The sequence below is a fragment of the Sorex araneus genome, chromosome 8, assembly GCF_027595985.1.
Source record: "Sorex araneus isolate mSorAra2 chromosome 8, mSorAra2.pri, whole genome shotgun sequence".
Lineage (NCBI taxonomy): Eukaryota > Metazoa > Chordata > Mammalia > Eulipotyphla > Soricidae > Sorex > Sorex araneus.
The window spans coordinates 13,293,779-13,306,364 of record NC_073309.1 but is presented as its reverse complement, the minus strand read 5'-3'; the positions used below and the strand labels follow the sequence as shown (position 1 = coordinate 13,306,364).

The 12,586-nt window shown below is 41.7% G+C and overlaps 1 protein-coding gene across 1 annotated transcript in view; it reads left to right on the top strand.

Moving 5' to 3' along the window:
- Nucleotides 1-12,586, top strand: part of LRRC36 (leucine rich repeat containing 36) — a 56,319-nt gene that overhangs the window by 23,574 nt on the left and 20,159 nt on the right. Inside the window, exons 6-7 of the mRNA XM_004600912.2 lie at nucleotides 8,722-8,849; nucleotides 12,193-12,244. Of these exons, the coding sequence (XP_004600969.1) occupies nucleotides 8,722-8,849; nucleotides 12,193-12,244 (180 nt within the window). The remainder of the gene's footprint in view (nucleotides 1-8,721; nucleotides 8,850-12,192; nucleotides 12,245-12,586) is intronic.

The window sequence follows — 12,586 nt, the reverse complement described above, 5'->3', positions numbered from 1 at the left end:
CACCATTTTCTTGTTACTCACTGCAGAATCTCAGTGGGTTCTGATGCTGCAGCACCTCTGAACATCCGGCTGACTGCTCCGATCCTGTATGTGATTCACAATTAATAAATCTTCCTTCCTTAATAGACTCTTAATGTACAGACACTCTCAATCTGTCACACACTGAGCATAAACTCTGAGTCAGGCCGTAATCATTCTCACTGAATCTTCACAGCAAGGCATAATTACAACCACCTTTGAGGCTGTTGTGAGGATTCAGTGAGAATGCATGGGGCCCTGCAACCATGTGTCCCCCTGAGCATTGCACCAGGAGTAACCCCTCAGTAACCAGACTAGCCCCAAAATATCCAAAATAATCCCCAAAATATCAAATTCAATATTTAATTAATAAAGATAGGCGTTGGGGCTGGAGTGATAGCACAGCGGGTAGGGCGTTTGCCTTGCACGCGGCCGACCCGGGTTCGAATCCCAGCATCCCATATGGTCCCCTGAGCACCACCAGGAGTGATTCCTGAGTGCATGAGCTAGGAGTGACCCCTGCGCATCTCCAGGTGTGACCCAAAAAGAAAAAAAAATAAAGATAGGCGTTATTGCTTGGTGCAGTTTGATTCACAGAAAAATTGAGAAGGAAATACAGAGTTCCTATAAACCTCCTAATCTCACTCATACCCCGCTACTGACATCTGGTACCAGAATAATACTTTTGTTATAGTAGATGAACTTAATGTTGACGCTTTATTAGTACCTGGAGTCCGTAGTTAACATTAGGGCTTATTATCCTCTTGGCATTATATATTATGATTTGACAAATGTTACAATGACATGTAGCTAGCATTTTTGAATCATACAGAATAGTTTCACTGTCCTAACTGCGCTTTCCTAGACATCTGCTTCTTCCCCTCTAGTCTGTGGTAACTAATTTTTTTTACTGCCTCCAGAGTTTGGAGGTATTTTCTCTATTTTTTAAAGCTTTTGTGATATATATATTATTATTAAACCTACCATCTAAAACATTTTTAGTTTTGTTTAGGGATTACAGCCAGAGATGCTTAGGGGTTACTTCTGTTTTTGCTCCTGGCAGTGTTTTGGGGACTATTCTGTGCTGGGAACTGAACCCAATCCTCCTGCATGCAAAGCTTACATTCAATCCATTTAGCAATATTTCTGGCCCTCATCTTAAACATTTTCAAGTGTACTGTTTATTGGCATTAAATACATTTATAATGTTGGGAAACCATTACTACCATCCATCTGTCAAACTGAAACTATAGCCATTACATGATTTCTCATTCCTCCCTCCCCTGATTCTATGGCAACCATCATTTTATTTTGGAGACCCCTCTGCAGCATAGCTCAGGGACTCAGGAGCCATTCCTGGAAGTACTGGAGGAGGCATTCAAGGTGCTGGGTTTAAAGTTCAGGGTCTCACATATGCAAGACATGCTCTCCCATCCTGACATGCCCAGCATCCCCCCCTTTTATTTTGTCTTCCTGCTTTCCACTACTCTTAAGTACATCTTATAAATAAAATCATGTATTTTTATTTTCTTTTCTTCCCTTTTTTTTGAGATTGGGGTTTGAACCCAGGTCTCCTGCATGCGAGGCAAGTGCTTTACTGCTGAGCTATACTCCCAGCCCTTGTTTCCTTTTCTGATTGGCTTATTTCACACGGGCATACAAATCTCCTTGAGACCCTGTTTTCACTTTTCTTGGGCATGTGCCCAGAAATGAAGTTGCTAGGTAATGTGATTGCTATTTTTAAATTTTTCAGCATCTGGGCTAGAGAGAGACTGCAGAGGTTTAGACATTTGCCTTGCACACAGCTGCATATGGACCATATCCTCAGCACTGCATATAGTCCCCTGATAACCAGTAGGAATGATCCCTGAGCACAAAGACAGGAGTGGCACCTGAGTGTCACTGGGTATGCCACCCTTCCTCCAGAATTTTAGAACCTGCAATTCCCATTGTTCATAGCAATTGCACAATTTTATATTACTACCATCAGTATATATTATCCACATTTTTGTCAATACTTGTTATTTTCTGTCATTTTTTTTACAATAACCATCCTTATGAGTATGAGATGATATGTCAGTTTTGGTTTTTATTTCCCTAACGATTAGTAATGTTGAGCATTTTATCATATTATTAGTCATTCTTTAAGTTATTAGCATTCTTTAAGGGGAGGGACTCATAAGCAGTGCCTTGTGTCTTGGGGGATCCTGGAGCCAATCCCAGCAATTCTTGGCCAACTGGACCTAACAGTTGGTTCAATGCTAGAACCCGAGGATGCAGAGCATCTCAGGCCCAGAAGTGCTCTGGGGACATCAGCGGCCTACCCAGCGATGCTGGGGAATCATAATTAGCTCTCCAGGCCCTGTATATCTCCTTCTCAAGAAATGTCTCTTCAGACCCAGAAGATGGCTTAAAGGGCTAGGACTTATACCCTATCTTGGGGATCCTGGAAGATCCCCAAGAACTAAGAGATGTGACCTAAAAACAAACAAAATGTCAATTAAAGTCCTGTGCCCACTTTGGAATCAGGTTGTTTTATTTATTTTTGAGTTTTAGAAGTTCTCTATCTTCAGACTATTAATTTCTTATCAAATACATTATTTTGAAAATATTTTTCCTGTGTGTGGTGGGGGGCGGCAAACTCAAGATCTTATAGGTGTGAGGCACTTGCTCTACCTTGGTATCAAATCTCCAGTCCGCCTTTTACTTTGGATATTGTTTTATTAAAAGTATATGTTGTAGATCCTCGTTGGTGGTTTTGTTTTATTTTGTTTTTGCCACACTTGTAGCATTAGAACTTACTCCTACCTCTGTGCTCAGGAATCACTCTTGGTGGAGTTCAAGGGACCATATGGGGTATCAGGGATCGTACTTAGATTGACTGCATGCAAAGCAAGCACCCTACCAATTATACTCTCTCTCCAGTCCCCTGTAGATTCTATTTCTAGATGCACATACACAAAGATGATTTTTTTGTTTGTTTGTTTTTTTGGGCCACACCCAGCCATGCTCAGGGGTTACTCCTGGCTTTGCACTCAGGAATTGCTCCTAAAAGTGCTTGGGGGACCATATGGGATGCCGGGGATCGAACCCGGGTCGGCCGCATGCAAGGCAAATGCCCTACCCGCTGTGCTATCGCTCTGGCCCCCACAAAGATGATTTTTATAAAGCCTTTTTTCTTTTTTGAATCACACCCAGCAGTACTCAGAGGCTACTCCCAGTGCACTGCTCAGGGGTTGTCATGGAAATGCCTGGGAAACCATATGATGCCTGAGATTGAACTCAGGTCTGCATGCTAGGTGTGTGGCACCATTCCCCAGCCCTGAATTGTCTATTTTTTTTCTTTTGTTGTTTATGGCCTTGGTGTCACATCCAGTATATCATTGCTAAATGTAATGTTATGAAAACTTATATTCTGAGAGTTTTATATTTTTAGATGTTACGTTTAGGTTGTTGATTCACTCCAAGTTAATATTTATGTATAGTGTGACAAACTCTCCCAATATAATGTTTTTCAAAATAGGTTTTTGACACTAACTTCTAAGTTGTGATTTCTCACACTGGATTCACATTCTCCAAATTCATGAGACTATTGAGTCCTTGAAACACTGATGTGGATGAGCGCATGCTAACGAAACTCAGAATGTTTTCGCAGAAATCCGGAAAAGATTTTGTGGCAGCTACAAAAACAAAGCTGTCAGCCCTCACATGCTGGAGAACACTGAGATGGCCTGTAAGAAGCAGGAAGGCATTTGGCTGGTGGCATTGTTCCGAACAGCTGTGTATAGGTGATAAACAGCATGACAGGTGGTGACAAAGGTTGAGTGATGGTGTGGTTTTAGTAGGAGTGGAAGATGAAATTCCTGGAGAACAATGAATGCTTTACTAAAAAGCATTTACATTTCATTTACATTTCTCCTGTAGGTGTATGCATATAGCACACACACACACATAGATGCTGTGGGCTGAAAGAAGCCCGCTTATTCTTTTAGGCAATCCTTTTTTGTCTTTCATTAGAATTACACCTGACATATATTGAGCTGATAAATCTTATTTTAAAATAGCAAAGAGAAATTTACCACTGCCACCTTTGCTATTCATTTCTGTGTGGCATAGATGTGACACCATTTTATTTTATTATTTATTGAAATACATCTCATTTCAGCCTGTCAATTCTTGGCTTCTCTTGGCTTAACAGAGGGAAAATTGGGCTTGAATAAAGCAGAAACTTCCCCCAGACAATGACATAGATAGAAGTTTGTTTCTCCCTCATGTAGAAGTTCTTCATTAAAAAGACAGTACACTTACGGGTGGTGGAGAATGGGCACTGGTGAAGGGATGGGTTCCCGAACTTTGTATGAGGGAAGTATAAGCACAAAAGTGTATAAATCTGTAACTGTACCCTCACGGTGATTCTCTAATTAAAAATAAATAAAATTAAAAAAAAAAAAGACAGTACATCTCTTTTTCAACTGTGGGATAGGTTTTTTTGCCAAACATGTAAAGCAGAGCCTCGTCTGAAAGATTTTTGTGCCTGGATTATATTTTATTTATTTAATTTTAGGGGCCACACCAAGCGATGCTCAGCGATGCTCCTGGCTCTGTACTCAGGAATTACTCCTGGTGGTTCTCAGGGGACCATATGGGATGCCAGAGATCAAACCCTGGTTTGCCTCATGCAAGGCAGAAACCTTACCTGCTGTATTATCTCTCCAGCTATGCACCTGCATTATAAAGCCATTTCTCTGTCATTATAAGTTACAAAAAACTTTTAGGAGGCTGGAGAGATAGCGCAGTAAGTAATGCACTTGCCTTGCATGTGGCCGAGCTGAATTCACCACATACGGTTCCCTGAGCACTACCAGGAGTGATTCCTGAACACAGAGCCAGGTGTAAGACCTAAGCGCCACCAAGTGTGTGTTGGGGGAGAGGAAGGTTTTAGTGGCCAGAAATATCTCAGTGGACTGAGCACATGACATACATGTGAGAGACCTGGATTTGATCCTGGCACCTCGTGGCCCCCAAAATACTGCCAGGACTGATTCCCAAGCATAGAATTGGGAATATCCCCTGAGTACCACTAGGTATTTCCCAAAAACAATCACTGTCACTGTCACTGTTGTCCTGTTGCTCATTGAGCAGGCACCCGTAACATCTCCATTGTGAGACTTGTTGTTACTGTTTTTGGCATATCGAATACGTCATGGGTCACTTGCCAGGCTCTGCTGTGCGGGCGAGATACTCTTGGTAGCTTGCCGGGCTCTACGAGAGGGGTGGAGGAATTGAACCCAGGTCTGCCGCATGCAAGGCAAACGCCCTACCACTGTGCTATCACTCCAGCCCCCCAAAACAATAAAATTTTTAATAGCAAAGCATTAACTTATGGTTCTTATCACTGAGGTCATCTGAGTAGACAACAATGTTATTATTTATATTTGCCTTCAGATTTAATTGCTGGATTATTTTAAAACTGAGGAAAAAACCATTAAGTGTAAAGCAAGAAAAAATCATGGTGAAAATTTGCTCTTTCCTGATTGTGATATATGGCATGCTTAGTCATTAGGCAGCACAGTGATTCTCCTTTCCAAGACTGACCCCAGGTTTTGCATGTGACACCATAAGCATAACAACGGAAGGGAAAACAAATGAATTAGACTTCATTAACAGGCACTGCAAAGGATACTAGAAAATGTAAAATATTAGCCTATAAGATGGAAGAAAATATTTGTAAAGCAAATTTCTCACAGGGGTTGAATATCTAATCTATAGAAAATTCAGTTAGATTCAACAAAAGATAAACAATCCTATTAGATAGCAAAGGAATTAAATAAACATTTCTTCAATGAACTGGCCACAAGCCCACGAAGGTTCTCATCAACACTCACCTTCAGAGACATGCCAGTCAAAACCACAGAAGATCCTAATTCACACACCCCTCTGAATGTCTGAAATAGGAAAGTCTTAACAAATGATGAAGATTAGAAGAAATTTCCCCACAGGTGGTTGTTATGGTTTTGGTGTCAATAATGCTAGTGGAGAAATAAAATAGTAATGTTTTCTTTGGAAAAGAGCTTGGCAGTTCCTAAACTATAAACATAGTTATTATTTAACCCAGCAGTTGGACTCTTAGGTATATACCCTAGGGTAATGAAAACCTTCATTCATACAAAAACTGCCGTGATGAAAGCAGCCTTACCTATAATAACCAGAGTTTTCTTTAACTGGTTAATGGATAAACAAAACATGGCATAATGTGGAAGGTCGAGAGCACTTTGGTGGTGATGAGATGCAGTACTTTTTTTTTTGGTTTTTGGGGTCATACCTGGCGATGCACAGGGGTTACTCCTGGCTCTGCACTCAGGAATTACCCCTGGCGGTGCTCAGGGGACATATGGGATGCTGGGAATCGAACTCGGGTCAACTGCGTGCAAGGCAAATGCCCTACCCGCTGTGCTATTGCTCCAGCCCCGAGATGCAGTAATTTTGTACATCAAAACCATGAACATTATAATACTTATTTAATCATGTTACCAAAATGATACCATTTTTTAAAGAAAGAAATTTAGATTCCAACATCAAAAGAGATAAGAGTTTGGGGTCTGAGAGACAGTACCGAGGGTTTTTGCTGCACATGCAGCAGACCTGGGTTTGATCCCTGGCATCTGCAGGTGCTGGCAAGGGAAAGCTTCTATTAAAACAGTGCAACTCAGAGCGCAGCATGAATCAAGCTATCCTTGTGAAAATCCGTCCCCTGTCCATTTGGAACTTAAAATGCTTCCAATGTCTCAGCTCCTCTGGGACTAAAACGTCCTACACCAGACACTCACCCACCATTATCTTTGACAGAACTGCTTTATTCAAGTGGCATAAACTTGTCCAGGTTTGTATTGTCCTGTTTCTATCACAGCAGTAACACAATAAAAACAAAGTGAAAGGGCTGGAGAGATAGCACATTGGGTAGGGCATTTTTCCCAGCACCCCAGATGGTGCCCTGATCGCAGAGCCAAGAGTCAGTCTTGGCTACCACTGGGTGTGGCCCCCAAACAAACATCGCGAAGGAGAAACTTCGAACTTAAGCCTAGAAAGTGAGAACAGTAGAAAATGAGAACAAGGAACCAGAGCGATAGTACGGCGGGTAGGGTGCTTGCTTTGCATGTGGCTGATCCATGTCCAATCCTCAGCATTCCATGTGGTCCCCCCCACACCACAGGGTGTAGAGCCAGGAGTAAGCCCTGAGCACTGCCAGGTGGGACCAAAAAATGGAGAAAAAAAAAAGGAATGGTAAGCTGGAGTTTGGGGTTTAGGCTCCATTATCTTTGGGAGAAACACTAGTATTTCCCAGGTGTTAAGACACTGCCCCATCAGGATTTCTTCATTTAGGCTCTTTTGAAATATAGATTGTTGTTTTGTTTGGGGGCCACATTCAGTACTCAGGGTTACCCCTGGGTCTACGCTCAGGTGCTGGCAAGGGAAAGCTTCTGTAAAATAGAAACAGGATAGGCAGAAGAGAAGAGCACATTTTCTGATAAAGGCCCAAGGTTTGGAAATTAACTGAATTAATTTTTACACAGTTCTGTGAGGAGAATAGAACTTGACTAACAACGACCAAACAAAATAAAAATTTAAAAAAAAACCACTTTGAACCAAATTCTCCCAAAGGACCCTAAATCCCAGAATTCTAAAGTTAATAATCATCAAGTATATGCAAAAACTTCTTTTTTTTTTTTTCTTTTTGGGTCACACCTGGCGATGCACAGGGGTTACTCCTGGCTCTGCACTCAGGAATCACCCCTGGCTGTGCTCAGGGGACCATATGGGATGCTGGGATTTGAACCCGGGTCGATCGCGTGCAAGGCAAACGCCCTACCCGCTGTGCTATCTCTCCAGCCCCTGCAAAAACTTCTGATAAGTGTTTCAATCTAAAATAATTTCAACTGTTTTTTTTGTTTTGTTTTTGGGGCACTCCCAGTAGTATCAGGGGGACCTTATCTGGTACAGTGGATCAAAACTGGGTCCACTGCATATAAAGCAAATGCCTTCATCCCTGCACTGTCTCTCTAGCTCCCTGTTTTTTTTAAAAAAGGGTCATAGTTTCTAGGTTGAGCAGAATTCTAGAATACAATTTTTGTTTTCCTTCATTTTCAAAGTTGTTTCTCTAGTCTATATTTTATATTGAAAGACCTAAGAATTTGGCATTTTTCTCTCTGAAGTAGGTCCTGATTAGTATTTCTCATTTACAATAAGGAAATAAAGGCAGAAAGAGACTGGTTTGACATGATGGATCACTGCAGACTGTTGATTAAAGCTCTGGGGATCTATGATGTCAGGAGTCTATTCCCATCTTCCTTGGTATCTGTAGATTGTTGAATTGGTGTCAAAGTTCATTATTTATTTACTTAGGAAATGTAAAAATATTAGACTTCCTCTTAATGTCTGCTTCATAATTTATGAAGCCATCTTCTATACATTATCTTATTTTAACCTCACCTCACCCCAAGAGAAAGATAGCTTAGGTTTTTATCATTACTGTTTACAAGACGAAGTGAGAAACTTAGAGATTAAGCAATTTGTCCAGTTCATATGGTTTCCAAGTGGTGGCACTAGAACCAGTTCTCAATCTTGTGACTTCCAGTATCTTTCCATTAGACATGTTGCCTTTGAAGTCAGGTCAGTGGTTTATTGTATGCCTTTCTTTTAACACAGACTCAAACAAAGGACTTTTTATTCCCTTTCCCAACCGGGAAATAAAGGATTCCCTAACGAGTATTTCTGCAACCCAGGGCAACAGTATACCAGAGCAGAAATTAGATACTTTCTCATCGGGAACACAGGTAATATGTTCACTTTCTTGCTGATTGGTTGAGTAGTTCATGATTAACACTAAATAAGTCTAAATTATTTATGAGTATCTAAGATGATTTAATTGTAGAAACCATTTAGACTCTTTAAGAGGAAAGGTCAGGATAAGACACATAGGACCTTCTCTCAATTTCAATCTCTCCTTTCTCTCTCCCCAACACCCTATTATCAATTGTGTTATATTTACACATATAACTTTAGTACAGCCTCTGCCAAATATTTTCACCCTCAAACAGGATGCAACCTTTACAGAACTGGGCTGATTTTTAAATTTCTCCTCTCCACTCAATGTTTCCATCCCCTATTATACTTGCTTGTTACATTTTGACCTCTGCCTATTAATTACTTAATTTTACATCTCGGGTCACTTTACATGTCATTAGACTTATGGACTATAGCACAGTGCTGTAAACAAAGAGGTAGAGTATGCAAGATGATGTAAAAATTAAAAATAAGATTGGGGGCAGAGCGATAATTCAGGTAAAGCATTTGCCTTGCACATGGCTGTTCTGGATTAGATCCCTGGCATCCTATATGGCTCCCCGAGCACTGTGATCCCTGAGAGCAGAGACAGGAGGAAGTCCTGAGCATTGCCAGGTATGACCCAAAAATCAAAAAAATATATAATAATTTTAGTGAAGGGGACTGAAGAGATAGTGCAGTGGGTAAGGTGCTTGCCCTACACACAGTTGGCCCAGGGTTTGGTCCCTGGTACCTCATGTGGTCCCCTGAGTCATCCAGGAGTAAGCCCTGAGCACCACCAGGTAGGCTCCAATCCCCAAAGAAGATTTTAGTCAAAAAAATTGGTGGGAGGAGGCTGGAACTAGTACAGTACCCTGCAAGTGGCTAGCAGGAAACAGAATTATTATTTTATACTTGTTTTCATTTTCTTTGGTAAATCATTAGCAATAAAATTGCAGAAAATAGCCAGAAGGAGAAAGGAAAGCAAATATTAATTAATCACATTTTGGATAGTTAATACTGTCATAATAAGCTGGTACATTTTTATTTTAATTTTTTTTCAGTTTGAGGATATATCAACACCTTCATCTAACTAAAAAAAAAGATTAGCATTTAAATAGTGTTTTTGTTTTTGGTATTGGGCCACACTCGGAAGTGCTCAGGACTTACTCCTTGGCTCTGCACTCAGGGATCCCTCCTAGAAGGGATGAGGACCAGATGGAGTTCGAGGGATCGAACCCTGGTTGGTCACATGCAAGGCAAGCACCCTGACTTGTACTAACTCTCATCCCTGAGTATTTATATGTTTTTTATTTTTGGAGAATATACTTGGGTGAATTATAAACTTCCAATTAACATTTAATTTTTTTAATATTTAAAATAAATGGAGAGGGGCCGGAGCAATAGCACAGCGGGTAGGGTGTTTGCCTTGCACGCGGCCGACCCGGGTTCCATCCCTGGCATCCCATATGGTCCCCCAAGCACCGCCAGGAGTAATTCCTGAGTGCAAAGCCAGGAGTAACCCCTGAGCATCGCTGGGTGTGACCCAAAAAGCAAAAAAATAAAAAAAATTAAAATAAATGGAGATAGGGGGCTGGAGCAATAGCACAGTGGGGAGGGCGTCTGCCTTGCACACGGTCGACCCGGGTTTGATTCCCAGCATCCCATATGGTCCCCTGAGCACCGCCAGGGGTAGTTCCTGAGTGCAGAGCCAGGAGTAACCCCTGTGCATCACCAGGTGTGACTCAAAAAAGCAAAAAAAATAATAATAATAAATAAATAAATAGAGACAAAAATAATCTCTAGTTAATAGCACTTAAACTGTGGAAATGACTTCTGAGAGGAAAGGGAAACCAAATACTTAGCTTTATATCCTTTTAAAAAAATCAGTGGAGGGGGCTGGAGAGATAGCACAGCGGGTAAGGCGTTTGCCTTGCACGCGGCCGACCCGGGTTCAAATCCCAGCATCCCGTATGGTCCCCTGAGCACGGCCAGGGGTAATTCCTGAGTGCAGAGCCAGGAGTAACCCCTGTGCATCGCCAGGTGTGACCCAAAAAGCAAAAAAAAAAAAAAAAAAAAATCAGTGGAATTTCTTTTTCTGAATAACTACCGAAAAAATACTCCTTTTTAAGATTTTTTTAAGGGCTGGAGAGTTAGTATAGGGGTTAAGCCACTGGCTTTGCTCACAGCAATCTGGGTTCAATCCCCAGTACCACATATTGGACCTCCAAGCACTGCTAGAAATAAGCCCTGAGCACTGGTAGGGGCCATCCCCCAAAAAAAAGTCTTAAGATTTTTTTTAGATGTTAACCCAGAATGGTTCTTTTTTATAAAAAACTTAATTCTTGCTTGGGGCCCAAGTGATAGTGCAGTGGGTAGGGCACTTGCCTTGCAAGCTGCCTTTGGATTAGATCCCCAGCATGATTTCTGAGCACAGAAGTAGGAGTAACCCCCGAGCATCTTCAAGTGTGGCCCAAGAACAAGCAAAAAGTTAATTATTGTTTTCCATCTTAGATTAATTTCCAACCTATTAAAACACCTCATACAAATTAATTTCCAACCTATTAAGACTCCGTAATTCCTGTGGTTAGTACTCAACCAGAGGTAAAATAGGTGTGGGTGTTTTGTTGTTGTGGTTGTTGCTATTTTTCGGTTCACACCCAGCAATCACTCCTGGCAGTGCTGGGGTACCATATGGAGTGCCAGGGATCAAACCTGGGTGAGCCGCATGCAAGGCAAATGCCTTACCCGCTGTACTATATCACTCTGGCCCTAAGTGTGGGTGTTTTTTCAACAGAAAACAATGTTGGAAAAGGTGACATTATTCAGGGTCCCCTGAGGCCTATCCTGCGCTCCACTGGGTGTCTGGATGTGGCCAAAAAAATTTTTTTTGAAGGAAAGAAAAGATTCTTCCACTACTGCTGCTGCTATACCAAGCAGTGCTAAGACTTATTCTTGTCTCTGTGTATCTGGGGATCTCGTGTGGTTCTGGGGATTGAACTGGAGCCTCTGCATGCGAAGCATGTGCTCTAGCCTACTGAGCGCTCTCTCTAGCACTTATGCCTGCTTTAAAAGAGTCTAAAGGCTGGAGAGATAGTATAGCAGATTGTGTACTTGTTTCGCATGCAGATCCCCTAAAGCCCTACCAAGGAGTTTCTATGAGCACCACTGGGTTTGGCCAAAAGGACCTCCCATTCCCGCCCCTCTCCAAAGGCTTAAATCTGTACCTTTCCTCAAGGTCTGTGTCCCTGGTTAGCCAAGATAGCTTACCTTTCTCATAGAAAAGTATTCTGAACCTCTGCTCTTAAACTCACATATGAATGCCCTTTTCCTAAATTTCCCAACTTTATTTAGATCCAGGAATTGGCAAGAAGGGAGATACCACCTGAGAATCCCCAGGAAGATGGTAAGTATTTGTCCTCTGAGCATCTTTCTCCCCGAAAATCAGAGAATTCTAGACCTGGCAGGATTTGGGAGAAGATGGAGGTATCTCAGCCCTGGAGCACTGTGGAGCCAGCTAAGTTTTCCTACTTTCTGGTGGGGGGATGGGCGGCTGTTGTAGCATGTTCACTGCTGCTCAGACCTTTCTGGCTGAAGTGTGGCTAGTGTGAATTCCTTTGTTCTTGGCTTTGTAGTGACTTTTCTGTCTCTCTTTCTTGCCTTCTTTTGGATTTTTTTTCTCTCTACTAGTAAGTTGTACATTACTTTTATACTTTTGGTATTTGCCCCCAGCCTCTATAGCTTGTGT